The sequence below is a fragment of the Chiloscyllium plagiosum genome, unplaced genomic scaffold, assembly GCF_037043375.1.
Source record: "Chiloscyllium plagiosum isolate Xiang-an unplaced genomic scaffold, Cpla_swu_hap1 HiC_scaffold_31, whole genome shotgun sequence".
NCBI lineage: Eukaryota > Metazoa > Chordata > Chondrichthyes > Orectolobiformes > Hemiscylliidae > Chiloscyllium > Chiloscyllium plagiosum.
In genome coordinates, this window is record NW_028270169.1 from 18,971,110 (window position 1) to 18,998,756 (window position 27,647).

Genomic DNA, 27,647 nt, shown 5'->3' on the forward strand with positions numbered 1-27,647 from the left:
GACAACCGGAAGCGGCAGGGACAGACCACTATAAACACCGGAGGAAACATCAAAGAAGCGCTTCGCAGGAGGCTCCCAAGCACTGATGATGTCGCCTAGCCCCTAGGGGTGGGAAGATTTGGAGCTGTTCTATTCTATGTTGAGAACATAAGGTTAGATTAGATTACATTACATTACATTACAGTGTGGAAACAGGCCCTTCGGCCCAACAAGTCCACACCGACCCGCCGAAGTGCAACCCACCCAATCCCCTACAGTTACCCCTTACCTAACACTATGGCCAATTCACCTGACCTGCATATCTTTGGACTGTGGGAGGAAACCGGAGCACCCGGAGGAAACCCACGCAGACACTGGAAGAACGTGCAAACTCCACACAGTCAGTCACCTGAGGCGGGAATTGAACCCGGGTCTCCGGCGCTGTGAGGCAGCAGTGCTAACCACTGTGCCACCGTGCCACCCACAGTGCAAGCTCCCGAGGTGGAAGAGGAGGTGTTCGTCCTCCAGTTTGCACGTGGCCTAATGTTGGTGGTGGAGGATGTCCAGGAAGGGCATTTCATTGGGGGAATTAGAGGGGTGGGGTTGAAATGGCTGGCAACTGGGAGGTGGGTTGTTTGGAGAATATGGACCAGAGATGCTCCTGGGACTGAGGAGTGTTGCCAAACAATAAGTGGAGGTGCATAGTTCCTTGAAAGTGGAGTTGTAGGTAGACAGGATGGTGAAGATGGCATTTGGCATGCTTGCCTTCATTGGTCAGTGCATTGAGTATAGGTGTTCGGATGTCATATTGTGGCTGTATGTTGGTGAGGCCACTTTTAGAATACTATGTTTAATTACGGTCTCCCTACTGTAGGAAAGATGTTAAATTTGCAAAGGTTCAGAAAATATTTACAAGGATGTTGCCAGGATTGAGGGGTTTGAGCTATGGAAAGAGGCTGAATAGACTGGGGCTTTTTTTCTCTGGAGCATCAGGGGTGATTTTACAGAGATTTATAAAAACATGAGCATGGATAGGGCGAATAGCCAAGACCTTTTTCCCTGGGTTGTGGGGGGGGGTCCAAAATCTGAGGGCATGGGTTCAAGGTGAGAGGAGAAATATTTAAAAGGGACCTGAGGAACATCTCTTGCACGCAGAGGGTAGTCTGTGGATGGAAAGAGGAGGTGTTGGAGGAGGGTACGATTACAACATTGAAAAGTCATCTGACTCGGTGTGTGAATAGGAAGGGTTTCGAGGGATATGGGCCAAATGCCGACAGCTAGGACTAGATCACTTTAGGATATCTGGTTGGTGTGGACAAGATAGTCTGAAAGGTTTGTTTCTGTTCTGTAAATCTTTGTGACTCTATGATTGTATAATCCCAAGTCTTTCAGTGCATCCCTCAAAGCATCATGATCTTAATTTATAGATTACTGATCTGTACATGATATTACAGTTGTCCTTCTTATATTGTTCCACAAGCTATATTGAACACTGGCCTATTAAATGAAGGTGTATATATGGCATTTTGTGTTTAAAATAGTAATATTTATATTTCAGCTTGTTCAATCAGTTTGTTAGAAAACATGAAAGCAGTATTTGTTTTATTGGACAACTGTTCATATTTGAAATACATTTCTCCTTCCTACTGGTGAGATTTCCTAAACAAAAGTGCTGAGACTGGAACTTGCATAATAGTCAGGACATCATTCCTCTTCCTAATTTACACAATGCCCCAGTTTAAACAATACTGGAAGTCCTCTTTATGGTGTTGATCTTTTCAGACAATGAACAAAGCAATGCATTGATGTAGGGCAGAACTGACAATATTGTTGAAATGCTATGATCCATGTTAAAAATATCTCATATCGACAATCCTTTAAAATTAGAGCCGAGCAAGGAAAATTGCCCAGACTTTTAGAGCAGTCTAGGTTTTGTTATTATTCATCTTTTGATATTTGTAAAGAAATATGGAGGGATATATGCTGCATTGTAAAACAGCTGCAATTTGAATGGGTTTCCAATTGTAAATTATGTATATCTGACTTGGTCTGTGTAAGGAAGGTGGAATGTTTGTGAATAAGGATTACTACTTAATTATGATGTAAATAAGAATAAGCAAAGACCTGTAAAGCATTTGTGGTTATTATCCTAAGTGTAGCAATGCATTCTTAAACTCTAGCCCACTGCGTTCCATCTGTCTCAAGTAATCTCTTAGCCCATATCCAATCTTATCTCTCTCATCTGGTAAACCAACGATATTTATGATGTTTAATCATTTGTTCAAATTTAATGCAGAGCCGTGCTAATGTCTTAAATAAAATGTAACCAAAAGCAATTGCTATTTGTTTTATTTTATACATATAACCTTAATTTCTGATTTGAGTACTATTTCATTTTTGGTATGTTTTGAACTGCCTTTACTATCATTGAGAATTGAGCCCATTTCTATTCCAATTCTTTTTGCCTAATTTTGGTCTTTGGTGTTAGTACTTAATGGGCAACAAAATAAACGAGGCTCTAAAACTTAGTGTTATGGTGCTTAAGGAGCAACTTGAATTCATGATTTTAACACAGCTGATTAGTGTCTCACCAATGTTACCTGCCCCAAAACAAATACTTTTTAAAATTGTTAACATGATACAAGGTGGCAATGTGACAAAATGACCATAGGAGCTGCTTGGATGGATATAGTAATGGGGTGAATATTGAAATTACTCAATAAAACTGCTCAGTTGGTAAGAAAAAATACATTCAAGACAGATATTGTATATAAAATCAAAAATTGCTGGATAAACTCACATCAGGCAGCATCTGTGGAGAGAAACTGAGTTAATATTTCAAGTCGGGGTGACCCTTCATAAATAAGATGTTCATTTTATTACTTTCCCCACAGATGCCACCTACCTGTTGAGTTTTTCCAGCATTTTCAGTATTTATTTTAGAATACCAGCATCAGCAATATTTATATGAGTGAGTTTTTTTTTGTAACAATTCTCTCAATTTAAAGCTTTGACAATTTGTGGAACCATCCACTGCAATTTTTCAATGCTTGAGAAGCACTCTTTAAGCCAAGAGATACCCTACAGTTGTAATTTTATTTTTGTATTCAATGATGGAAGTAATATTTCATGTTTTCTATGAGTCTAGGATGATAGCTAAATTATATCTTGACTTCTGGATTTGATAGTTGATAGAATGTCAGCTGTTCTGAGTATTTCTGGTGAACCAAAGAAAGAGATAGTCACTGAGCATTTCTGTCTGTGGTGTTGACCTCACACATGTCCCAATGCATTTCATAGAATCCCTACACCATGGAAACAGGCCCTCCGAAGAGTATCCCACCCAAACCCATTCCCCATTTCTCTACATTTACCTCTAACCTACACATCCCTGAACACTATGGGCAATTTAGCATGGCCAATTCACCTAACTTCCACATCTTGGATTATGGGAGGAAACCAGAGCACCCAGAGGAAGCCTACACACACATGGGGAAAGCGTGCAAACTCCACAGACAGTGGCCTGAGGCCAGAATCAAACCCGTGTCCCTGGTGCTGTGAGGCCATAGTGCTAACCACTGAGCCACTGTGCGGCCCCAAAATGTGTCCCTTGAAAAGACAGTACCATCATTAAGACAGTGTTGTATGGCCTAGCTGCATAGTGATCTTGTAATTTTTCCCTCCGGTCTTTTAGATGCTGATCTCTCTCTTTTCCAGTTAGGACTGCTTTCTGGTTCATGGTTGAATGTGGGAATTCACTACTTTTTTTAGTGCATGGGGCAATGAGGTTTGTGCTTGTGTTAGTCCTGCTTCTTTATCTCAGGTTATTATTACAAATGGTGATGTATCTAGACAGGTTAGTCTAAATGGTGTTGGTTGGAGACTAGTATCTAACTGAAATTGAGCACTTTTTGGTGCACTTTATGAAAATATTTAATACTAGAACCACCAGAAGTGAGGTTTAGAGGAAACTATTGAATGGAAAGAATAAAGTGTTCAAGGAGGAATCTGCTGTTAAATTTTTGTCACCATGTTTTCAATGCATTTGATTAATATTGGTGTCAAATATAGTGATTAGTGGGGTTGGGATGGGTTTATGTAACAGATCTCTGTGACTTAAAAGTAAGAAACATGGGAATAATCAGCCATTGGTTTTAGAAGTAAGTCTTTCACAAATTTAAAATGGTTCATAGCCAATGCATTACTTCGAAAGAGTATTAGAGAAAACACTGTAGACAGCAAGGTCTCTTGCTCACGACAACAAGGTAATTTTACCTTGTGACTAAAATACTAAATAATGATGTTAGCCCAGGGATAGTTATGGCATTGAAAATGGAGATAATTTATCATATTTCCTTCAATGGTGGCATGGGATTTTTTTGCTTATTGATCTGTGAAGGCAGAAGGACCATTTCATATTTTATCTGAAAGATAACACCTCTGACAATGCAACACTCTAGTTGGTACAGTGTGTAAGTCAAAATGAGGATATTAAATCATTGGAGTAGGGCTTGAACCCAACGCTTTTTGATTTAGAATTGAAAATGCTCCTACTGAGCCCGCACTAGTGCACTTACCCTCTTTCAAGCTGTTATGAGTCACATTACATGAGTAACCTTGTTGCTGCATTTTTGTAGCTTACGTACCTCTTTCGGTATTAAATTCAATGGTTGATTATCCTTAAAAATGTAAGTCTAGGATGTCCTGATGGATTCTCAAGTATGAGTCACAATGTATTCTACTGCAGAATAGCTTATAGATGTACGTGGAAAAACCTGCTTCATTGTGTTTGCCAGTAATATTGTCTTCCCAGAGCCAATGCTATCATTCTGCAGGTTTGGTCCTTGAAACTATCCATTACTGATATGAGTGAACTCGATAGTTTTCTTGTTCCAAACATGCTGTCCTAATGCAGTAGTATTAAGAATCTTCTGTCGGAAATGTGTGTTTGGGTCGTACAAAGTAATAAATGTTGTTATTTATGAGACATTAAATCCTTCAGTCCTGAAGTAATTAAATCCTTCTGAAGATATGGCAAACTCTTGGGATGGTGGGAGCATTTGCTCCGTGTATCCAGATGTGAATATGGATATGAACATGAATAAATGTATCACTGAAGTATCTTTCTCTCCTCCATAGCCTCACAAATAATAAATTGCTAAGTAAGAGATGGCTGGCTCGCAGTTCACAGCCAGTGTTATGCTATGATTAATTCATACATGTTACAGTTAGTAGTGAAAAATGTGCAGGTCCTTTGTCCTGTGGTCTTGCCTTGAGGTATTAGTGAAACTTTTCTAATGATCTGGTTGAGATCAGGATTTATAATGTGGTGATACCCTAGAAAGTTTTCCTTGACCGTAAAACATTAAAGCGTAAGACAAAGCTTCAGTGGTTTCAAAGTAAGGCTTTAGTACAGATCCCAGTGCTGCACAGATGTTCAAGACATTTAAATACATTACTTTATAAAATAGACTACTACGGAGCACCATACATGGAAGGTGTGACCTTTTATGGTGGGCATTATCCTTACTGCTACCTAAAAAGGAGCAAAAGGATTGAGTTTTTCATGATATCAAATTCTGGCATCTGGAACATCAATATAACAAGTAACTTGTTAAGAAAATGATTCGTACTTTTCTGATTTTCTCTGTCATTTATTCGTTGGTATCAACATAATACAGGAGGGGATGAAATTAGAAATTTCTATGGGCACTGAAAGATAAGTAGGCGAGGTTCCAGACTCCATTTTCAAAAAAGGAATACAACAATCACCATCCCAAACGAGGAACCTTCATAGCCCTTTCCACAGAGTTGGTAACTTTGTGTAGAATTGTTGCATGTTGCAACATAGCAACAGCCCAGTCTGGCCATCGTATCTATTTTGCCATTTCTGTCCTTCCTCTGAATGTCCCTCCTGCCCATATCTTTTATTATTATTCTCTCTCAAACACCTAGTATCATTTTAAAACTATATAAGGACACTATTTCAATCCTGGTAATAAAGACTTTTCTCTCATTGGAATATAGGTTGCAGGGACATCAGTTTAAGCTCTTGCCAGTGAAAATCTGTTTTGCTAATTTTATTTTTTTCTACTTTGGTTACAGCTTCATGTTCCCAGTATCAGGGGGATTAGTTCCTCCCCAAGGTATGTATGGCAATATTGCAGTTCTACCATGCATATCTTGATTCATTTGTGTTCTTGCACCATTTGTGATTCATTACATGCGATGTAATAACAATAATCTTTAATCATGTGTTGCCAAGGCCTAATTTTGCATGAGTTTCTTTGGAACATATCATTGTAAGTTTCAAATGAGCTGTATTGAATTTAGCGTACAAAATATGAAATGTTAAAAAAAAATTAAGTGCTTGTAAATGTTCTAATGACGATGACACCTGTGCCTCTCTATATCTGAACTGTCATTTATCCAGTAGATTTAAAAGTATATGTACATCTGCTGTTGATTGTACTTTCTGTAATGAGTGAATGAAGCCATCTTAATCCTTCTCCTCTCACTTTTAAAAATAGTTAAAACGTCAGACCTCCTTTTGATGTCATTCTTGTTTCTCTTTCTTCACTCCCCCCTTCTCTCCCTCTAAAAGGTCATCCCCTCCAACCTGAAACTTACAGACACTGGGATATTAAGTTCGCTGTGGACATTCAGAAAGCCTGATGCACTTTGGGACTTCTCCCAAGTTCACAGCTGGCCACAGTCTCCATACACAGATTGAATCCTCCATAAGCTGATACCTACAATTGTATTCACAATTGCTCTTGGGTTAGCGTAACTCTGTCTAATGATTTAACTTTGAATTGTAGCAAATCACTTTTTATTAAATACATACTTACCTCATGACCTGAGTGAAACCCACAGCACTAGACCACAGTGTATAATTATCTAAAAATGCTTGTTCCAATTTATCCATCAGTACATAATATGCCAGAGAGTGAAGGTAACCAGGATGCAAAACAGCAGACTAATTAAATCTGAAATTCACGCTGACTGGGTTGGCTGTGTCCATAATTCTTTGAACTCTTCTCAACAAGCTCATGAAATCAGTTATTTATGCTTTATATGGAAGATGAAGCATATAAAATCTTAATAGACTGAAGAAAAAAATCCTGTAATTATAAGGATTCTTTTTATATTGAAACTATCCTAATGAAGATGACTTCTATCAAATCAGATCAGGTCAGGTTGAAGCTGCAGCAGATGATGTGTTAATGAGATTGGAATGGCGATATTTGTTCATAATTCTCCATATTGGACAGGTTTTTAGTATGCCACAGAAGGAAACCATTTATTTCATCATGTCTGTGCAGGATCATGGAACTTTCTAAAATCCCATTCCTGCATTTTTCTAATGTCTTTATATTGCTATTTTTCAATTATTTGGATCACTTTCAAAAACTATTTTGTTTTTGCTTTCCTCGGTGCTGCTTGTAGGGCATTGCTGTTGTAAAATCACTTTTTTCTAATGTTTTGCTTGGTGTACTTAAAGTTTTGCTTTCCACTTAACTGTTTACTAAACAGTGAAAAAAAGTTTTCTCAATACACACGATAAAGCTTGATATTGCTTTAAACACCTCTGTTCCTTGCTCTTTCCTGGTGTCTATTCAGTTAGTTTCCTATTCTCCTCATAGCCTTAAAAAAACATTTTGAAGTTAGTGACTGATTCTAGATACTGTATTGTAATTACAGCCTAACTGATAATTTGTAGAAAGTCATTTTAAGACCTTGCTTAAAAATACTTACTTGACCAAAGTTTTGGCTCCCATCTAATATCTCCTCCTTTAACTTTGTCAGTTTTTATTTTAACATAGATTTGTGAAGTGCTTTAGAATTTTTTTTTGCTTTGCTGCTCTAAGAATGCAAGTTTTGAATGTTTGCTTTTTGCTATTTGTTAAATTATGGTTCTGTATAATTATTGTTGCAGGTGAATCTCATTTTATAATATGTCTGAACAGGTTATTATTTGTAGAAAAATATCTCCAAATCTAAGCCATCCTACTTTCTAATCCTTGTAAAATTTAATTGTTTTCACTGCTTTTTCTCTCATCCCATTTACTCTTCTCAAAGTGTATCATCTTACATTTGTGTTCTCAACCAATAGTTATCCTTCTGAAGTTCAGTCAGTCATCTCACACTACTTTTGTGTCGTAAGCAAATTCTGAGATCCACCTCAATCCATTTTCAGATATCTGATTGACATCATTATTTAACTAATGGCCTATAAACAATTAACCATTAATCTGTTTTTAATCCTTTTGCCAACCTCCTATCCAACCTAAATAAAATTGTCAGTGAATTGAATTCATAAAGCAAGGCATGCTGAAGATCCCTTATATGGAGATAGCAGACTGCATTTGGGCAAGCAGGAAAATTGCTTTTGAGTCGAACATTTATACTAAACAAGTTGGCAAGATTTGGAGATGCCGGTGTTGGACTGGGGTGTACAAAGTTAAAAATCACACAACATTAGGTTATAGTCCAACAGGTTTAATTGGAAGCACTAGTTTTCAGAGCACTGCTCCTTCATCAGGTGGTTGTGGAGTACACCATTGTAAGACACAGAATTTATAGCAAAAGTTTACAGTGTGATGTAACTGAAATTATACATTGAAAACTACCTTGATTGTTTGTTAAGTCTCTCATCTGTTGGAATGACCATGTTAGTTTCTCTTCTTTCATATGTAAATCACAAAATGTTTTTTAAAAGTTACATTCTCAGGTTAACTTTAACAATTGGTGTCAGCCCAGATAATATGTTTAAGGTGTTAGCCCCCTGTGTGCTGTTGTCTGTACCATGATGTTTAGACTGGATGTAATAGAGTCATAGTCATAGAGATGTACAGCATGGAAACAGACCCTTCGGTCTAACCTGTCTATGCTGATGATATCCCAACCCAATCTAGTCCCACCTGCCAGCACCTGGCCCATATCCCTCCAAACCCTTCCTATTCATATCCCATCCAAATGCCTCTTAAATGTTGCAATTGTACCAGCCTCCACCACATCCTCTGACATTTCATTCCATACACCTACCACCCTCTGCGTGAATAAGTTGCCCCTTAGGTCTCGTTTATATCTTTCCCCTCTCACCCTAAACCTATGCCCTCTAGTTCTGGATTCCCCGACCCCAGGGAAAAGACTTTGCCTATTTATCCTATCCATGCCCCTCATAATTTTGTAAACCTCTATAAGGTCACCCCTCAGCCTCCGACGCTCCAGGGAAAACAGCCCCAGCCTGTTCAGCCTCTCCCTGTAGTTCAGATCCTCCAACCCTGGCAACATCCTTGTAAATCTTTTCTGAACCCTTTCAAGTTTCATAACCTCTTTCTGATAGGAAGGGGACCAGAATTGCACGCAATATTCCAACAGTGGCCTAACCAGTGTCCTGTACAGCCGCAACATGACCTCCCAACTCCTGTACTCAATACTCTGAGCAATAAAGGAAAGCATACCAAATGCCTTCTTCACTATCCTATCTACCTACGACTCCACTTTCAAGGACCTATGAACCTGAACTCCAAGATCTCTTTGTTCAGCAACACTCCCTAGGACCTTACCATTAAGTGTATAAGTCCTGCTAAGAGTTGCTTTCCCAAAATGCAGCACCATGCATTTATCTGAATTAAACTCCATCTGTCACTCCTCAGCCCATTGGTCCAGATCTTGTTGTAATCTGAGGTAACCCTCTTCGCTGTCCACTACACCTCCAACTTTGGTGTCATCTGCAAACGTACTACTGTACCTCTTAAACTCGCATCCAAATCATTTATGTAAATGACAAAAAGTAGAGGACCCAGCACTGATCCTTGTGGCACTCCACTGGACACAGGCCTCCAGTCTGAAAAACAACCCGACACCACCACCCTCTGTCTTCTACATTTGAGTCAGTTCTGTATCCAAATGGCTAGTTCTCCCTGTATTCCATGAGATCTAACCTTGCTAACCAGTCTCCTATGGGGAACCTTGTTGAACGCCTTACTTAAGTCCATATCTCTAACTCATTTTTTAAATTAGATCAGTCTAAACATTATGGCACAGACAGCAGCACACAGGGGGCTAACACCTTCAACACATTATCTGGGCAGACACCGATTGTTAAAGTTAACCTGAGAATGTAACTTTTAAAAAAAAAAAAAGTTTTGATTTACATATGAAAGAAGTGATACTAACATGGTCATTCTAACAGATGAGAGACTTAACAAACAATCAAGATATTTTTGAAAGTATAATTTCAATTATATCACACTGTAATCTTTTGCTATAAATTCTGTGTCTTACAATTGTGTACTCCACAACCACCTGATGAAGGAGCAGTGCTCTGAAAACTAGTGCTTCCAATTAAACCTGTTGGGCTATAACGTGGTGTTGTGATTTTTAAGTTGGCAAGGGCTGACTACATGCAGGGCATTGCAAACATTGGCTGTATACACATTTTAATATACAAAAGTCACAAAAGAAAGAAAATTTCCACTCTGTGGTCTGTGACACCTGACTAGCTGATGCTGTTTTTCTACGAATTTATTCTGTTCAAAATCACAAAAAATTCTATTTTTATCACACCAATGTTTAGTATTCCTGTTTTAACAGAATAGTCATTGTGGCTTTTATTCGAAAGCGCCATGATACAGGACTGTCTAGTTCATTATTTGCTCTTCAATTATTTTACAATTTATGGAAATCATGCCCATTGCAACTCCTGAATGAAATTTGCAATTCCAAATAACAAAGACTGACATAAACATGTTTTAACCATTTCCAGGTTTATACTGCCCATAAATATTTATGTTTAATATTAATGTTCCTGCAAATGCTTCCTGATCTAATGCCTCAAACAGTGTAGTGTTGCCTGTAATTCAGACAAATGGTGATTTGCTCTATAAAGGAAATTGTTTCAACACTATAAAGGAAATTTTAAGAAACTGAATTGACAAATAAATATATCTGGGTATTCAATTTAAGTCTGAGGCAGCTCCATTATTTTCTTGGAAATAATAATTGTTTTACTTTCATTCCTGTATTGTAGTGACTACCAAAAATTACTTTTTAAAAGAATTGTTTCAGTAATTAATTATTAACCAGATCCTTTACCCTGACATCTACATTGTGTAGTTGTATTCTAATTCAGTCAGTTGCATTTTAAACAAAATGTTTTCCATCCTTTCTCTCTCACTCAAGGTTCTTACTCTGTGTGGGGAATAGCTCCATTCTGAGGTCAAGTAATGATTGCCCCACAAATAGGCTGCAGCATCATCACTAAGACAATTATCTGTATGCTTGCACTTTCTGCCTGGAGCTGTTGAAACACAATTGGCAGCACAAATGCTGAGAAACCACCCAACCAAAGATACTCGAGCTAACTAGAATACCCAGTGAGACTAGATAGCTCAGGATAGGGAATGAGTTTCAAGACATTTTGTGTACGTTGTAGTCCATACCCTCCATCCTTCTTTCTGCCAAATTTCCATAGGATTCATGAAATTTTAATTGTTTCCTTTTAGCACAGAAAAAATCAAAAAGTAACCTTTCAACAGAACCACTTCTCGTATTGTGCACTTCTAGTTCCCTATCTGTGCTCTCTTCATCTGAGCTAACATTTCATTGCAGTAATATTTAAAGTGAATTGCACTGAAGCGACACGCGGGGAGATTTTTTTTTATCAGTTCAAGTGTTTGTTACCATTGATGCTATGGAAGTATAATGTAGTCAGCACCATGGATCTTGGGCACAGGGTATCCATGTTGAATTCTTATTCTGGTGAAAAAGGACAAAGCTTGAGATTTATTCAAAACATACAATATCTGCAAAGCTATGCTAGTTGCACATCTCTTTTTACCTATTTTCGACACGTGATCTAAATTCTGTTTTGCCCCAGCTCCTTTTTCTGTCATATTCTCTTTTCTCTAAGATACTACCTCTTTGAAGAAGTGGTGTCTAATTATCCTGAAGTACCTCATTTGTGTGATTTGGAGATGCCGGTGTTGGACTGGGGTGTACAAAGTTAAAAATCACACAACACCAGGCTATAGTCCAACAGGTTTAATTGGAAGCACACTAGCATTCGGAGTGCCATTCCTTCATAACAATCGCCTGATGAAGGAACGGTGCTCTGAAAGCTAGTGTGCTTCCAGTTAAACCTGTTGGACTATAATCTGGTGTTGTGTGATTTTTAACTCATTTGTGTGGCCATTCTTCAAGCTTGTGCACAAATAATGAGGTGACAAGAGTATGCTATTAATTAATTAAGGCATCTGTGCCATTTCAATCCAACCCTTGCAGAATTTTGCTGTGGTGCTTCTGGATGGTGATTGGTTTTAGAAGTCCTGGATAGGTTTCTTCATGGATTTTCAAGCCAGTTCTAATATCCTTTCTACACCCCCAACCAAGATCAGTTAATTCAGAAATACACCTACTGTTGATGCAGTGGCAATCCAGTAGCTCAGCACAAACTGGATCAAACATGGTACATTTCTCAGCTATTCTAATTTAATGACTGAGGAGATAGGATAGCTTGAATAGTGGAAGTTCAATCATTTACTCAAATTGGTGTGCCATATTTGTGATGCAGCCTAACTCAGATGAGATCAATCATGACTTCTCTCAAGAAAGGTGTTTAATATTCTCATTGCAGAATTAAATTCTGTGGTGTGCTTATTTGTAAAATGTGCCCTTGTGTGTTTAGCAGAAAATGCAAAGGTATTGTTTTCTCAAATTACATGTGAACATATTGTGTGATTATTACTCATTTTAAATCGGAAAAGTGAGGAATATAATTGACAAGCTAATTATTGTCCACTATTCAACTGTTCTTTATTTGTTAAATTTTCGTTGGATTGTTTAACAGTCAGTGACTGTTAGTGCACAGCAGAACAGATGCATTTATCTTTCATTATGCCAATATTTGAGGTACTGGTAGGCACGAGGGGAGGAGCAGGGATGAATGGCAAGGAATATTGAATGAAATCATACATTTTGTATTTTGAATGCTACTGTGAACGTGGCATAAAAATACTTTCAAAAACAGGTACCTGCAAAAATAATGCTTATTGACATTCTAACCTGCATTTTGACAGATACCACCTACTCAATTAAATTCTAGGCCCATGCAAATTATAATCGATGGAAAGTCTTCAATGCACTCAGTCTTTAAACAACTTCTAAAAATACAAGACATTTAGGTTAGTAGGTGAAGGAAACTGATTTTGTGGAATGGGTGTGTTCTTTACCCAGCCTCTGTCGTGTTAGAGAAACTATTCCACCTCTGGGGTTAAGTGTTTGCACGCATCTGTGTCAGAGAACAAATGATTTATCTACTTCTATGAATGCTAGACAAAAACAAATCCATTGGACAAAAGCTGGGTACTGCACCAGGTAATATCACCTGATAAGAAGGAGATATTGTCTGTACTTGATAAGGTTAAGACTAGATGTGCATCCAACAATACCAAAGGGAAGTGCATGTGGAAATTGCAGCGGCAGGGCTATAGTTTTCCAGTTTCCCATAGACTTTGGAGGTGTCAGAGGACTGGAGAATTGTTACGCCCTTGTTCAAAACTTGATGTAAACATAAACTGAGCAACTACAGACCGATTTAACTTCAGTAATAGCGACACTTGTCAAACAATAAATCAAACAAGATTATTGTCTCATCGAAAAATACTGGCTGAATAAGGAAAGCCAGCATGGATTCCATATAAGGGAAGTTATATTTTGCTAATTTGCAAGGGTTTCTTGAGGTAACAATGCTGATGTGTTAACATGGAGTTCCAAAAATAATTAAATAAAATGGCACACAACAAACATTTGAATAAAGTTATCGTTCAGCGTAAAAAGGACAATAACAACATGAATATGAAATTTGCTGAATGGCAGGAAAGTGTGTGTAATGGTCAGTGGGTGTGTTTTGGCTTGGAGGAAGGTTTATAATTGCCTGGGGACAGTGTTGGAACCTTTTTGTTTCCCTTATATGTTATAATAACTTAAGTCTTGGTGCAGGGCACAATTTCAAAGTTTGTGGATGATAGAAAAGTTAGAGGCATTGCGGACTACGAATAGGATGGTGTAGAACTTCAAAGGGCAGCATGGTGGCTCAGTGGTCAGCCCTGCTGCATCACAGCACCAGGACCCTGGTTCAATTCCAGCCTCAGGCGACTGTCTGTGTGGAGTTTACATATTCTCCCTCTGTCTGTGTGGGTTTCCTCCGGGTGCTCTGGTTTCCTCCCACAGTCCAAATATGTGCAGGTCAGGTGAATTAGCCAATCTAAATTGCCCATAATGTTCAAGGATGTGTACGTTAGGTGCATTAGTCAGGGGTAAATATCAAGTATTACGGTAGGGAAGTGGGTCTGGGTGGGTTACTCTTTGGAGAATCGGTGTATATTTGTTGGGCTACACTGTAGGGATTTGATGAATGGTGGCAGATAAGTAGCAGATGAAATTAATTGCAGTAAAATCTAATGTGTTTCACTTTGTTCCACTGTGTATTGCTTACCAATGCAAGATTAAAGGTGCAACTCTAAAAAGGGTGCATGTCTCATTGAAGTTTGCAGGAGATGTTGAAAGAGTGGTTACTAAAGCTTTCAGTATCCAGGATGTTTGGATGCATAGAGGACACAAAGGGGTTATGTTGAACTTGTACAAGACACCAGTTTAAAAATAAGTTTTAAACTGTATGGTTCAATTCATAATACAAACAAAAGTTTGCAAAATACAAAGGAAATTTTGGAGTACAGTGTCCAGTTCTGAATGGTGAACTTCAGGGAGGATTGAAAAAAAAATGTCAAAACAACAGCAGTTTTAAAAGGGAGACAAACAGACAAAGGAAGCACGTGGTGAGGTCAGTGCAGGAGAAAGAGAGAGAAAGAAACTGACACAGCCGTGAACCTGTGCAGTTACTGCCTTTGCTGTTTGAATTCACGTATCGCTGGACATCTGAGTGCGTCTGGGAAAATTAACAAACAGTGAAATTCACAACTAATCTTGGAGGAACCTCTTTGGGTGAAGTTCACAGCACAGAATCAGATAAGTAATTGTTTTAAATGGCCTACAGAAAGTCTCCAGTAATGAGTAGAGTGGGTTCTTTCTTCATTATATTTTTTTTGAGATATGTCTTTTGATTAAACTTAAAAAAAAAACCATAACTATTAAGTTAATCTGGGGCAGTGTTTTGTAGAGGAATAAGATGGTGTTATTTTCTGGGTCTGTAGATTGTGAAGGAGCAAAAATGGCCTTTAGAAGGGTGTGATATGTGCTTCTTCTCAGATAGGGTTTGAAGAGAGTTTAAGGGTTACTGCGGATTATATCTGCAATAAATGCTGTTGGCTGTGAATCTTATCAGATCGAAGGGATCGGTTGGAGAGACAGTTAGAAGCAATGAGGAATTTGCAACAGCAACAGTATGTGATGGATGGCAGTTATAGAAAGAGGGGAAGCCTCAGATACAGCCACATAGATGGGTTAACTCCAGGAAAAGTAAGAGAGGTAGGCAGCTAGTGCAGGAGACTTCTGCGGCTATACCCATTTCAAACAAGTATGCTGTTTTGGAAAATGTAGAGGGTGATGGATTCTCAGGGAAACGTAGCACGAACAGCCAAGTTTCTGGTATTGATACTGGCTCTGATGCAATACGTCAGGTTCCAAGAGATCAGTTGTGTTAGGGGATTCTCTAGTCTGAGGTACAGACAGACGTTTCTGTGGCCAGCAGCAAAAAAGCAGAATGGTGTGTTGCTTCTCTGGTGGCAAGGATGTCTGAGAGGGTGCAGAATGTTCTCAAAGGGGCAAGAGGGTGGGGTGGGGGAAATAGTGAGGAAAGAGATCAATCTGAGACTAGTACTGTTGAGAACAGAAGAGAGTCACAGTCAGGACAGGCAGGGACCAGGTGGGACGAATAAATTAAACTAGATTAGAGTGATGCTGGAAAAGCATAGCAGTTCAGGCAGCATCTGAGGAGCAGGAAAATCGATGTTTCGGGCAAAAGCCCTTCATCAGGAATAGAGGCAGAGTGCCTGCAGGGTGGAGAGATAAATGAGAGGGGGGGGGGTGGGGAGAAAGTAGCATAGAGTGATTAGGGGTGGGAACCCCCCCCCCCGGTGCTACCTTCCACCCTACCAACCTTCACATAAACCAAATCATCCGACATTTCCACCACCTCCAAACGGACCCCACCACCACCAGGGATAGATTTCCCTCCGCACCCCTTTCCGCCTTCTGCAAAGACCATTCCCCACGTAAATACCTGGTCAGGTCCACTCCCCCCCCCCCCCCCCCCCCCCCCCCACACACACACACACACAACCCACCCTCCCGTCCTGGCACCTTCCCCTGCCACCGCAGGAATTGCAAAACTTGTGTCCAAACCTCCTCGCTCACCGCCATCCAAGGCCCCAAAGGAGCCTTCCACATCCATCAAAGTTTTCCCTGCACATCCACCAATATCATTTATTGTATCTGTTGCTCCTGATGCGGTCTCCTCTACACTGGGGAGACTGGTTGCCTCCTAGCAGAGCGCTTTAGGGAACATCTCTGGGACACCCGCACCAATCAACCACACCGCCCTGTGGCTCAACATTTCAACTTCCCCACCCATTTAGCTGAGGACATGGAGGTCCTGGGCCTCCTTCACCGCCGCTCCCTCACCACCAGATGCCTGGAGGAAGAACGTCTCACCTTCTACCTCAGAAAACTTCAACTCCATGGCATCAATGTGGATTTCACCAGTTTTCTCATTTCCCCTTCCCCCACCCTCACCCCAGTTCCAAACTTCCAGCTCAGCACTGTCCCCATGACTTGTCCTACCTGCTTATCTTCCTTTCCACCTATCCACTCCACCCTCCTCTCTGACCTATCACCTTCATCCCCACTCCTATTCACCTATTGTACTCTATGCTACTTTCTCCCCACCCCCACTCTCCTCTCCTTTATCTCTGCACCCTGCAGGCGCTCTGCCTCTATTCCTGATGAAGGGCTTTTGCCCGAAACGTCGATTTTCCTGCTCATCAGATGCTGCCTGAACTGCTGTGCTTTTCCAGCACCACTCTAATCAAGAATCTGGTTTCCAGCATCTGCAGTCATTGTTTTTACCTCATTGTTTTTGCCTAATTAAACTGCATTTATTTCAATGCTAGGGGCCTAACAGGGAAGGCAGATGAGCTCAGGACATGTTTAGGAACATGGGACTGGGATATCATAGCAATTACAGAAGCATGGTTGAGGAATGGGTAGGACTGGTAGCTTAATGCTCCAGGATACAAATGCTACAGGGAGGATAGAAAGGGAGGCAAGAGAGGAGGGGGAGTGGCGTTTTTGATAAGGGATAGCATTACAGCTGTGCTGAGGGAGGATATTCCCAGAAATACATCCAGGGAAGTTATTTGGGTAGAACTGAGAAATAAGAAAGGGATGTTCACCTTCTCGGGATTGTATTATAGACCACCTGATAGTCGGAGGGAAATTGAGAAACAAACTTGTAAGGAGATCTCAGCTATCTGTAAGAATAATAGGGTGGTTATGGGAGGGGGTTTTAACTTTCCAGACATCGACTGGGACTGCCATAGTGTTAGGGGTTTAGATGGAGAGGAATTTGTTAAGTGTGTACAAGACAATTGTCTGATTCAGTTTGTGGATGTACCTACTAGAGAGGGTGCAAAACATGACCTACTCTTGGGAATTAAGGCAGGGCATGTGACTGACGTGGGGGAGCACTTTGGGGCCAGCGACCATATTTCTATTAGATTTAAAATAGTGATGGAAGAGGATAGACCAGATTTAAAAGTTGAAGTTCTAAATTTGAGAAAGGCCAATTTTGATGGTATTAGACAAGAACTTTCAAAAGCTGATTGGGGGCAGATGTTCGCAGGTAAAGGGACGGCTGAAAAATGGGAAGCTTTCAGGAATGAGAGAACGAGAGTTCAGAGACAGTATATTCCCAGTTAGGGTGAACGGAAAGGCTGGTAAGTATAGGGAATGCTGGATGACTAAAGAAATTGAGGGTTTGGTTAAGAAAAAGAAGGAAGTATCTGTCAGATATAGACAGGATAGACCGAGTGAATCCTTAGAGTATAAAGGCAGTAGGTGTATACTTAAGAGGGAAATCAGGAGGGCAAAAAGGGGACATGAGATAGCTTTGGCACATAGAGTTAAGGAGAATCCAAAGGTATTTTACAAATGCATAAAGGACAAAAGGGTAACTAGGGAGAGAATAGGGCCCCTCAAAGATCAGCAAGGAGGCATTTGTGTGGAGCCACAGAAAATGGGGGAGTTACTAAATGAGTATTTTGCATCGGTATTTACTGTGGAAAAGGATATGGAAGATATAGCCTGTAGGGAAATAGATGGTGACATCTTGCAAAATGTCCATATTGCAGAGGAGGAAGTGCTGGATGTCTTGAAACAAATAAAAGTGGATAAATCCCCAGGACCTGATCAGGTGTACCCTGGAACTCTGTGGGAAGCTAGAGAAGTGACTTCTGGGCCTGTTGCTGAGATATTTGTATCATCGAAAGTCACAGGTGAGGTGCTGGAAGACTGAAGGTTGGCTAACATGGTGCCACTGTTTATGAAGGGTGGAAGGACAAGCCAGGGAACTATAGGCCAGTGAGTCCGACGTTGCTGGTGGGCAGGTTGTTGGAGGGAATCCTGAGGGACCAGGATGTACATGTATTTGGAAAGGCAAGGACTGATTAAGGATAGTCAATATGGGTTTGTGCATGGGAAATCATGTCTCACAAACTTGATTTGAGTTTTTTGAAGAAGTAACAAAGAGGATTGAAGGCAGACGGTAGATGTGATTTATATGGATTTCGGTAAGGCGTTCAACAAGGTTCCCTGTGGGAGACTGGTTAGCAAGGTTAGATCTCACGGAATACAGGGAGAACTAGCCATTTAGATACAGAACTGGCTCAAAGGTAGAAGAGGTGGTGGTGGAGGTGTGACCAGTGGAGTGCCACAAGGATCGATGCTGGTTCCTCTACTTTTTGTCATTCACATAAATGGTTTGGATGTGAGCTTAAGAGGTACAGTTAGTAAGTTTGCAGATGACACCAAAATTGGAGGTGTAGTGGACAGCGAAGAGGGTTACCTCAGATTACAACAGGATCTTGATCAGATGGGCCAATAGGCTGAGAAGAGACAGATGGAGTTTAATTCAGATAAATTCTGGTCTCCTTCCTATGGGAAAGATGTTGTGAAACTTGAAAGGGTTCAGAAAAGATTTACAAGGATGTTGTCAGGGTTGGAGGATTTGAGCTACAGGGATAGGCTAAACAGGCTGGGGCTGTTTTCCCTGGAGCATCAGAGGCTGAGGGGTGACCTTATAGAGGTTTACAAAATCATGAGAGGCCTTGTTTGGATAAAAACACAAAGTCTTTTCCCTGGGGTCGGGGGAGTCCAGAACGAGAGGGCATCGGTTTAGGGTGAGAGGGGAAAGATATAAAAGAGACTTTTTCACGCAGAGGGTGGTGCGTGTATGGAATGAGCTGCCAGAGGATGTGTTGGAGGCTGGTACAATTGCAACATTTAAAAGGCATTTGGATGGGTATATGAATAGAAAGGGTTTGGAGGGATATGGGCCGTGTGCTGGCAGGTGGGACTGGATTGGGTTTGGATATCTCGTCGGGATGGACAGGTTGGACCAAAGGGTCTGTTTCCATGCTGTACATCTCTATGACTCTATTTATAGCTCAGGTTGAGGTTCTTGATGTAGGTTTGCTCGCTGAGCTGGAAGGTTTGTTTTCAGATGTCTGAAAATGAACCTTCCAGCTCAGCGAGCAAACCCGCATCCAGGAATATGTCTGCTATAAGCTAGTGATGGAAAAATATTGTCATTGGAGATGGGCCTATTTTGAAAAAGTAGCATACGGTGACGCTAGGTTGCCCTAGTCAGCAAATGGGAATCTGAAAAGCAACTATTTCTTCTGTAGTAGAATTAATGTGGGCATGAATCATATGGTCAAAGCTCATCATAGCAAATAAAATATTCTCTAAAATCTCAGTGGATCTTGGCAGGTAAATCAGAATATTGCGATCAGTTTCTCTAAGACACTCCCATACCCTGTGATTTTCACTGGTTGCAGATGCATTCTCACATACAAACAGGCAATGTGTGTTCCCTTATCAAGGAAATCAAAACATAGAGAATGTAATGGAAGGGGGCAGACTACCAGGGCAACTATCACCATGATGGAGAAAACATTTTCAGGTGTTCCTGTTTTTGCTTGCTCTCCAGTATAATTCTTCCAGGGAAGAATAGGTGTTGAATGAGAACATAATCTGGTTGAGTGAGCTACAATGATTAAAGTAATGCATTACAATGTCCGTTTGCACATTAACACACATTATCAAGGCTCACCCTTGAATGGTCAAACGCTGTCAAGCTTTATCTTAACATACATTGTCACATTCAGGAGTGGAAGTAAGAGAATAGAAGAATTTGTTGATTAATTTTATTCACATAGGCTCTAATTATTACAAACAATGTTTTATGCTCATTCCTCGGCCTTTGGTATTGTGTATTTAACTGCTGACTATAAATAATTTAATTAAATTAATTGTGTTGAGGATATTCATCGGTTGCATACTAAACCATTAAATACTGTCCACTCTTGGAAAAACTAGTTGGTATTTTAAACATTCTGAGATCTAAGTTTTTGTGAGGGTTAAAACTGTAATAATATTGTGTGACTGTGACATCTCAATTTGTATGTCATGAATGACTGTGTAGTTTGTGGTATACCACAGTATATTACAGACTCAAAAGCTAAAGAACGTTTTTCCTAACATTTTGCATTATGTGGTGTAGTTAGACAGCTGTATTAAGTACTAGAGTGTTTCTGATGATGTTCCACTAATTGCTGTGTTATTCTTTTGGTTTTTGTTTTCATAAAGCTGTCTTTGAGAGTTTAAGTGAAGATTTTTATTTCACTCTGTGTCTCTGCGTAGGAATGATGTCAATGCAACAGCAGCAGCAATCACAGGGATTCCCTATGGTACCTGTGATGCAGCCCAACATACAAGGCATGATGGGAATGAATTTTGGTTCACAGATGCCTCCGGGCGCAATACCCATGCAGGTAATTCAGTAATGACTATTTGACCCATGCAGGAATATGTTCTTTTTTATTCAAATGTAATATTTTGAATCTATCATTTTTGGTTGCATTAAGGTACAAGGTCAAATTTGTTGGAAAGGTGGGATACAAGGTACAGTTTCCTTTTGGATGGCGTTTTCAATCTTGGCTGAGCAAATGTGGAGAGGTGCTTGCATCTGGGACTTTTCCGGGGAATATCAGAGAGTCAATCTCAAACATTAATTGAATAATGTAAAGAGTTGTATGGAATTCACCTGCTCAATCTCCAAAGTGTGAATTGCTTGGAGGAATTTGTTGGGGCGCAGACAATGCTAATCATGTTTCCAAACCTCCTCACCTGCCGGGTCCAAAGTTGTAGAAGAGGAAAATCCAATAAATACACTTTTACTAATGTCTGTTTTTCCTTTTACTGTGCCCCCTCACCCACTCAAACTGGGCAAGGTCAAAGTGACATTTTGTGGCTGTAGATTTGTTGATGCAACAGATCTACCCCCTGCTGTGTGTAACACTGTTCAGAGTTAGCCCTAGGATAGAGTACTTGCACTTATTTATTGACTGGTGTAATTTAAATGCATTATCAAAATGAATATAGGTCTTGTTAATAGAGTTGCAATAGAATGTTTATTTAAAGGGTACACTTGGATGTCAATTGATTTCCCATTTGTTGTACAATGTTTGCTTAATTATTAACAACTTGCTCAAGGAATTATTGAGCTGCCATGGTGATGTTTGTATCACTAGACATATTATGCAGTATTATTGAACAAGAAATAGAGGGTACAAGAGAGATTAGTAGGTTCTGCACCTGTATCGAAATGACAAGGCAAGCAAGTTGGATTGAATGACCTATTTTCTTTCTGTTCTCATTCAGGAATACTATTTAAATATTTTATTCCCTCTAGAGTGGAATGGCAATGGGACCAATGCCGCCAGCTGGAATATCATTTATGCCGCAGCATCATTACATGGGGATGCGTCCTTCTCCTCCACAATACACACCAGATATGCAAAAGCAGTTTGCTGAAGAGCAGCAGTAAGATGGTTTTCTGCTTCTGAATTAATTTGGAGTTGTGATATAACTTATTGTCTTTTTTTTAAAACATGTTCAAAAATGAAGCTATAGTTTTAGTTAGCTTCAGGAGTGGATCTGGTACTTCATTGAACAATGATGAATTGTTATTGAAGATATTGATCAACGGGTTAGCTGGTTTCAAACTTAGACGTTCTTACTTTGAGATTTTCTAACTTCTTTTTCTGAAATGCAGCAAGTCCAAACGCAAAATGCAGCAGCAGAGCCCTTAAAATGGATTATTGAGTCACTTGTTTATTGCAGTATATAAATGGTTACACTTTTCTTTCACTGACAGTGATTATTTGTCTCTCTCTGCACACCCCTGTGTATGCTCAAATACTATTAGTTGGAGTGTATCAGGAGAATTTCTACTTGTGCTCATGGCTGTTTGTACTGCCCAAATGTAGACAGTACTTGAGGATAATAAAATGGTGAGAAATTCTTGATCTTTGGTTGAAATATTCGTGTTGAACTGATTGACATTTTGATAACTTATTCCAATGCAAGGTAACCCAGTTGGTATAATTTAAAAGTTTGCATTAGACAATTTTATAATAAAGTGAAGATTGAGAAATAGGTTAGTCCAGAAATGTTTGCACAATCACAGCAATTATCCACTGATATTTAGTAATTTGTCACTTATGTTCCTTTAGGAAACGATTTGAACAACAGCAAAGGATGATGGAAGAGGAGCGAAAGCGACGACAGTTTGAAGAACAGAAACAAAAGTTGCGTCTTCTGAGCAGTGTAAAGCCGAAGGTATTTCTCAGCAACGTTATACATGTGCTTTTATTCCAGATGGTTCAATTTATCTACCAAAAAAAAATCCTTCAGTCTTAATCTAATCATAAATTACAACAGATTAAAATATGCAATTTTTATTTACACAGATGTTCTGTGTAATTTGATGCAAATTTCTTTCAGAAGAGGTCTTGTTGGATTGCGTTCAGTTGAGACAAGAATGATTAGAATAAAGAGAACTTAGAACCAGATTTGACTACCACGAAGAAAAACAGATTAGCATTTTCAAACATTTAAAAAGATGTGTCCTGATAACTTAGCCAGTTTGATCAGTGCATAGAGCTCAGGAAGGTGCTAGGTTTTCTATGCAGATTGTCCTGACTTAACTGAACTCTAAGGGGTGACAGCAGGGTTGATGAAAATAGAGTTCATACAATTAGCCAGAAAGTTAGCAAATTAAATATAGGATAAGGTTCTTAATTCTAATGAACTCCTGTTGGAAATATGTGTGTGAATATACTTTGGACACAGGATGGAGCTTGGCAGTGATGCTAACCATGAGTATGTAGCCTACTGTTACCCCTTGTTGAAATTTACACACAAGTTAGTCATTTGGGTGAGCACACCCAAATTAACAGCTTCAAGAAAAATGTAGTCATTCATAAATTATAGTCTAGGCTTCACTATCAGCTGTTTGTTACACTTCCACTAGCCCATAGACTTTAATTGAACTGGAACTTACAGCTATTAGAAAGCTGAAACAGCGTGATACCCTCTATAAAGAATCTAGGATCTGAGCAAACAGGGTATTAGAGTATAACAAAGCATACTTTGAAGTTTTTCCAAATTTTTTAAAAGTTCATTCACAGACCTGGGCATTGCTGGTTAGGTCACTTATAGCTCATCGCTTGTTGGGTTAAATGCCCCTTTTAAGTATCAACCACAATGCTTTGAGTCTGGAGTCAACGTAGTCAAAAAGAGTGGTGCTGGAAAAGCACAGCGGATCAGGCAGCATCAGAGGGACAGGAGGGTCGACGTTTCGAGCATGAGCTCTTCATCAGGAATGTGTGAAGAGCTTATGCTCAAAACGTCGACTCTCCTCATCCTCGAATACTGACTGACAAGCTGCCCTTTTCCAGCACCACACTTTTTGACTCTGAGGACTGCAGATGTTGGAATCAACATAGGTCAGGCTGGGTAAGGATAGCAGTTAGCTTCCCTAAAGTAAACTAGTGAACCAGAGGTTTTTCCGCCATAGTTTCAAGATCATCATTGGTCTCTTTAATTCCAGATTAATTCCGTCGACCAACTTTTTAAAAAAATTGTTTGGATGCTACCTATTCAAGAATGGAGTTGATGGTTATGAGGATAGACAGATTATATAATTGGTACAAAAAGTGGGATTGTGTTTATTGAATCATAGATAAGTATAGAATGTAGAGTCATAGAGATGTACAGCATGAAAACAGACCCTTCGGTCCAACCCGTCCATGCTGACCAGATATCCCAACCCAATCTAGTCCCACCTGCCAGCACCCAACCCATATCCCTCCAAACCCTTCCTATTCATATACCCATCCAAATGCCTCTTAAATGTTGCAATTGTACCCAGCTCCACCCCTTCCTCTGGCAGCTCATTCCATACACGTACCATCCTCTGCGTGAAGAAGCTGCCCCTTACGTCTCTTTTATATCTTTCCCCTTTCACCCAAAACCAATGCCCTCTAGTTCTAGACTCCCCGACCCCAGGGAAAAGACTTTGCCTCTTTACCGTATCCATGCCCCTCATAATTTTGTAAACCTCTATAAGGTCACCCCTCAGTCTCTGATGCTCCAGGGAAAACAGCCCCAACCTGTTCAGCCTCTCCCTAGAGCTCAAATCCTCCAACCCTGGCAACAACCTTGTAAATTTTTTCTGGACCCTTTCAAGTTTCACAACATCTTTCCCATAGGAAGGAGACCAGAATTGCACGCAATATTCCAACAGTGGCCTAACCAATGTCCTGTACAGCCGCAACATGACCTCCCAACTCTACATTCAATACTCTGAGCAATAAAGGAAAGCATACCAAACACCTTCTTCACTATCCGATCTACCTGCGACTCCACTTTCAAGGAGCTATGAACCTGCACTCCAAGGTCTCTTTGTTCAGCAACACTCCCTAGGACCTTACCATTAAATGTATAAGTCCTGCTAAGATTTGCTTTCCCAAAATGCAGCACCTTGCATTTATCTGAATTAAACTTCATCTGTCACTTCTCAGCCCATTGGCCCATCTGGTCAAGATCCTGTTGTAATCTGAGGTAACCCTCTTTGCTGTCCACTACACCTCCAATTTTGGTGTCATCTGCAAACTTACTAACTGTACCTCTTAGCTCGCATCCAAATCATTTATGTAAATGACAAAAAGTAATGGACCCAGCACCGATCCTTGTGGCACGCCACTGGTCACAGGCCGCCAGTCTGAAAAGCAACCCTCCACCACCGCTCTCCCTTCTACTTTTGAGCCAGTTCAGTATCAAAATGGCTAGTTCCCCCTGTATTCCATGAGATCTAACCTTGTTAATCAGTCTCCCATGGGGAACCTTGTCGAAAGCCAAGTTGAATAGTGGATTAGATTAGATGAATAGCCTGAAGTTTTTCTTCCTAATGAGGAATGAGAGCTTTTAAAGGTAACTGTGATGTAATTTATCTGTCAAGAAATCGGTCATAATAGAAATTGTACATCGTTTTTAAGGGATCAAACTTGATAGGCGAAGTGATTTTATTTTTGTTTTGTATAATTCTGGGTATATTTCATTGCTTTTTGACTTTCTATGTCATGCTGTGCTTTCTACATTTATTACTTGATGGGCAGCCATAAAATCAACTGCTGATAGTTGAGAGAATAGCTATATGAAATCTTCCTGACTCTGAGGGGAATTTCTATTTATTACTGCTCTATGGCTGAAATTAGGCAGTTTTTTTTTCAGTTTCAAGTAAGAGAGAACAATATAAGTAATTCTCCTCCCCACCTCATTATCACGATGGGAAAGGTTGATCTGTAATCAGATCTCTACAGTTTCCTTAGACTCTGGCATGGTTTCCTCAGTTTTTTTTTCTATTGTCTGTTGTTTCACCCTCTCCCTGATGAGAAATATTAAGTATCTTAAATCATTATTTAGAACATTGCAGAAAGAAACTAGAATTTTCAAGTGTTAAAAATATGAAGTTCTTCCTAATTTTGTTTTTGCATTCTAATCAAAATAGAAGAAAAGAGTGCTTTTCTTTTTTTTTAGAAATACTATTTCTAGATTTAATATCATCATTTTATTTATTATTTATAACACATCCATCGATTTCTATTTCATTCTGCTTTCAGCTTGGGGAAAAGAACCGGGATGATGCCTTGGAAGCCATTAAAGGAAATCTTGCTGGATTCACAAGGGATGCAAAGTTGCATCCAGGCCCTACTTCACTTCCTAATAAATCAGGTAACCATATTAACATAAGGGAATAAAGCTTCCTCTAATAGTAAATGACTCGTATGGTTACATATTTCTAGAATCTAATCTGACAGATGCTCTTTTCTGTGCGTTAACTTGTGGAAAGAGCTTTACTGACTTTAAATAAAACAATCTTTCATTCTTTCCGTTCCCCATTGCCCGGGCATATTCAACTGGTGCAGGAATAATTTTCTGCTGCAAATCAGCCTGTAGTAATGAGTAGGATGTTTTTGCAGACCACATTTTACTGCATCTCCTTGATTGGATTGAATGGAAATTTTATGCTTCCAATATTCCATCAGATGCACAATATTGAACAGGAGAGGTGTGGGGCTTAAAGTTTAGGTAACAAGTAGGAGATATTTATCAGCTAATGACTTGGCAAAGCAACTGAGGATGCACTGGAAGTTCTCTCTAAATTACAATCTTTTAAGGTCAGAAAAAAAATGGTTATTGATTAACTAAAGCCCTTTAAGCAATAAGTTGGTATTTTAAGTATGCCATGGACAAAATAACTTCATTTTGACCTCCCCAGTGTACTTGGAACATGTTTGAAAATATTGAGTTCAGTTTTTGTGACCCCATAACTTTGCAACAGTACCCACTGCAAAGGCCTTTCTCTCTGTGCAACCTACTGCTGGGAGTATTTGGCTTCCTGACTTTAAACTACAGTATCAAAGCCTCTGTTTACACCTCACCCCCAACCATCCCAATCTCCACCCTCTCCTGCGGTGGTTTCAATGGCCTAGTTTATAAATTCAATGATTGACGTATTACTAAGCTACTAAAATATGAAGGTCCAAAGCTTGGTCTCCACTACATACTGAGATAGCTATCTTCAAGTGGGCAGTGATGGGAGTCCAAACGTTGGGCTCAACAATCATGGATAGATAAAGAAATACAATCTGTTTTCCTCTTCCTGGATATATGTGGGGCATGAAGTAATCGCTGAATCATTGAATGTGACACTACCAAGCAGGATCAAAAATTTTGGCTTGAAATGTAAACCATGGATCTATATCCCAGCATTTCTGATGTAGCTTATAATTTTAAAATTCTGAATGCAGACTTGCCTATTAATACAGATTTCAAATACTCTAAAACTAGCCTCTCTTGTTCCTGGTGCTGTATCCTTATGAGTTAGGGCAATTGTCTTATTTGTTTAAATCGCTTTGCCTAAGGCATCTATCCTCATTGCCAAGATGTTTTGTGCTTTTGAAATGACTATAACGTCCTGTCCTCAATATCATGTATAAATATACAGTGTTACTACA

General features: G+C 39.7%; 1 protein-coding gene across 8 annotated transcripts in view; it reads left to right on the plus strand.

Annotated features, from left to right (window-relative positions):
• The first annotated feature begins 6,086 nt into the window (after positions 1-6,086).
• The window catches only part of synrg (synergin, gamma), a 110,714-nt gene continuing 89,153 nt past the window's right edge, over positions 6,087-27,647 (plus strand). For all 8 annotated transcript variants that reach the window (XR_015752328.1, XR_015752329.1, XM_043718368.2 and 5 more), the window contains exons 1-5: positions 6,087-6,125; positions 20,926-21,056; positions 21,977-22,107; positions 22,800-22,905; positions 26,250-26,361. Coding sequence is in view for 6 of the 8 variants with exons in the window: in XM_043718368.2 (XP_043574303.2) it covers positions 6,089-6,125; positions 20,926-21,056; positions 21,977-22,107; positions 22,800-22,905; positions 26,250-26,361 (517 nt within the window). In the remaining 2 variants the exon portion in view is untranslated. The remainder of the gene's footprint in view (positions 6,126-20,925; positions 21,057-21,976; positions 22,108-22,799; positions 22,906-26,249; positions 26,362-27,647) is intronic.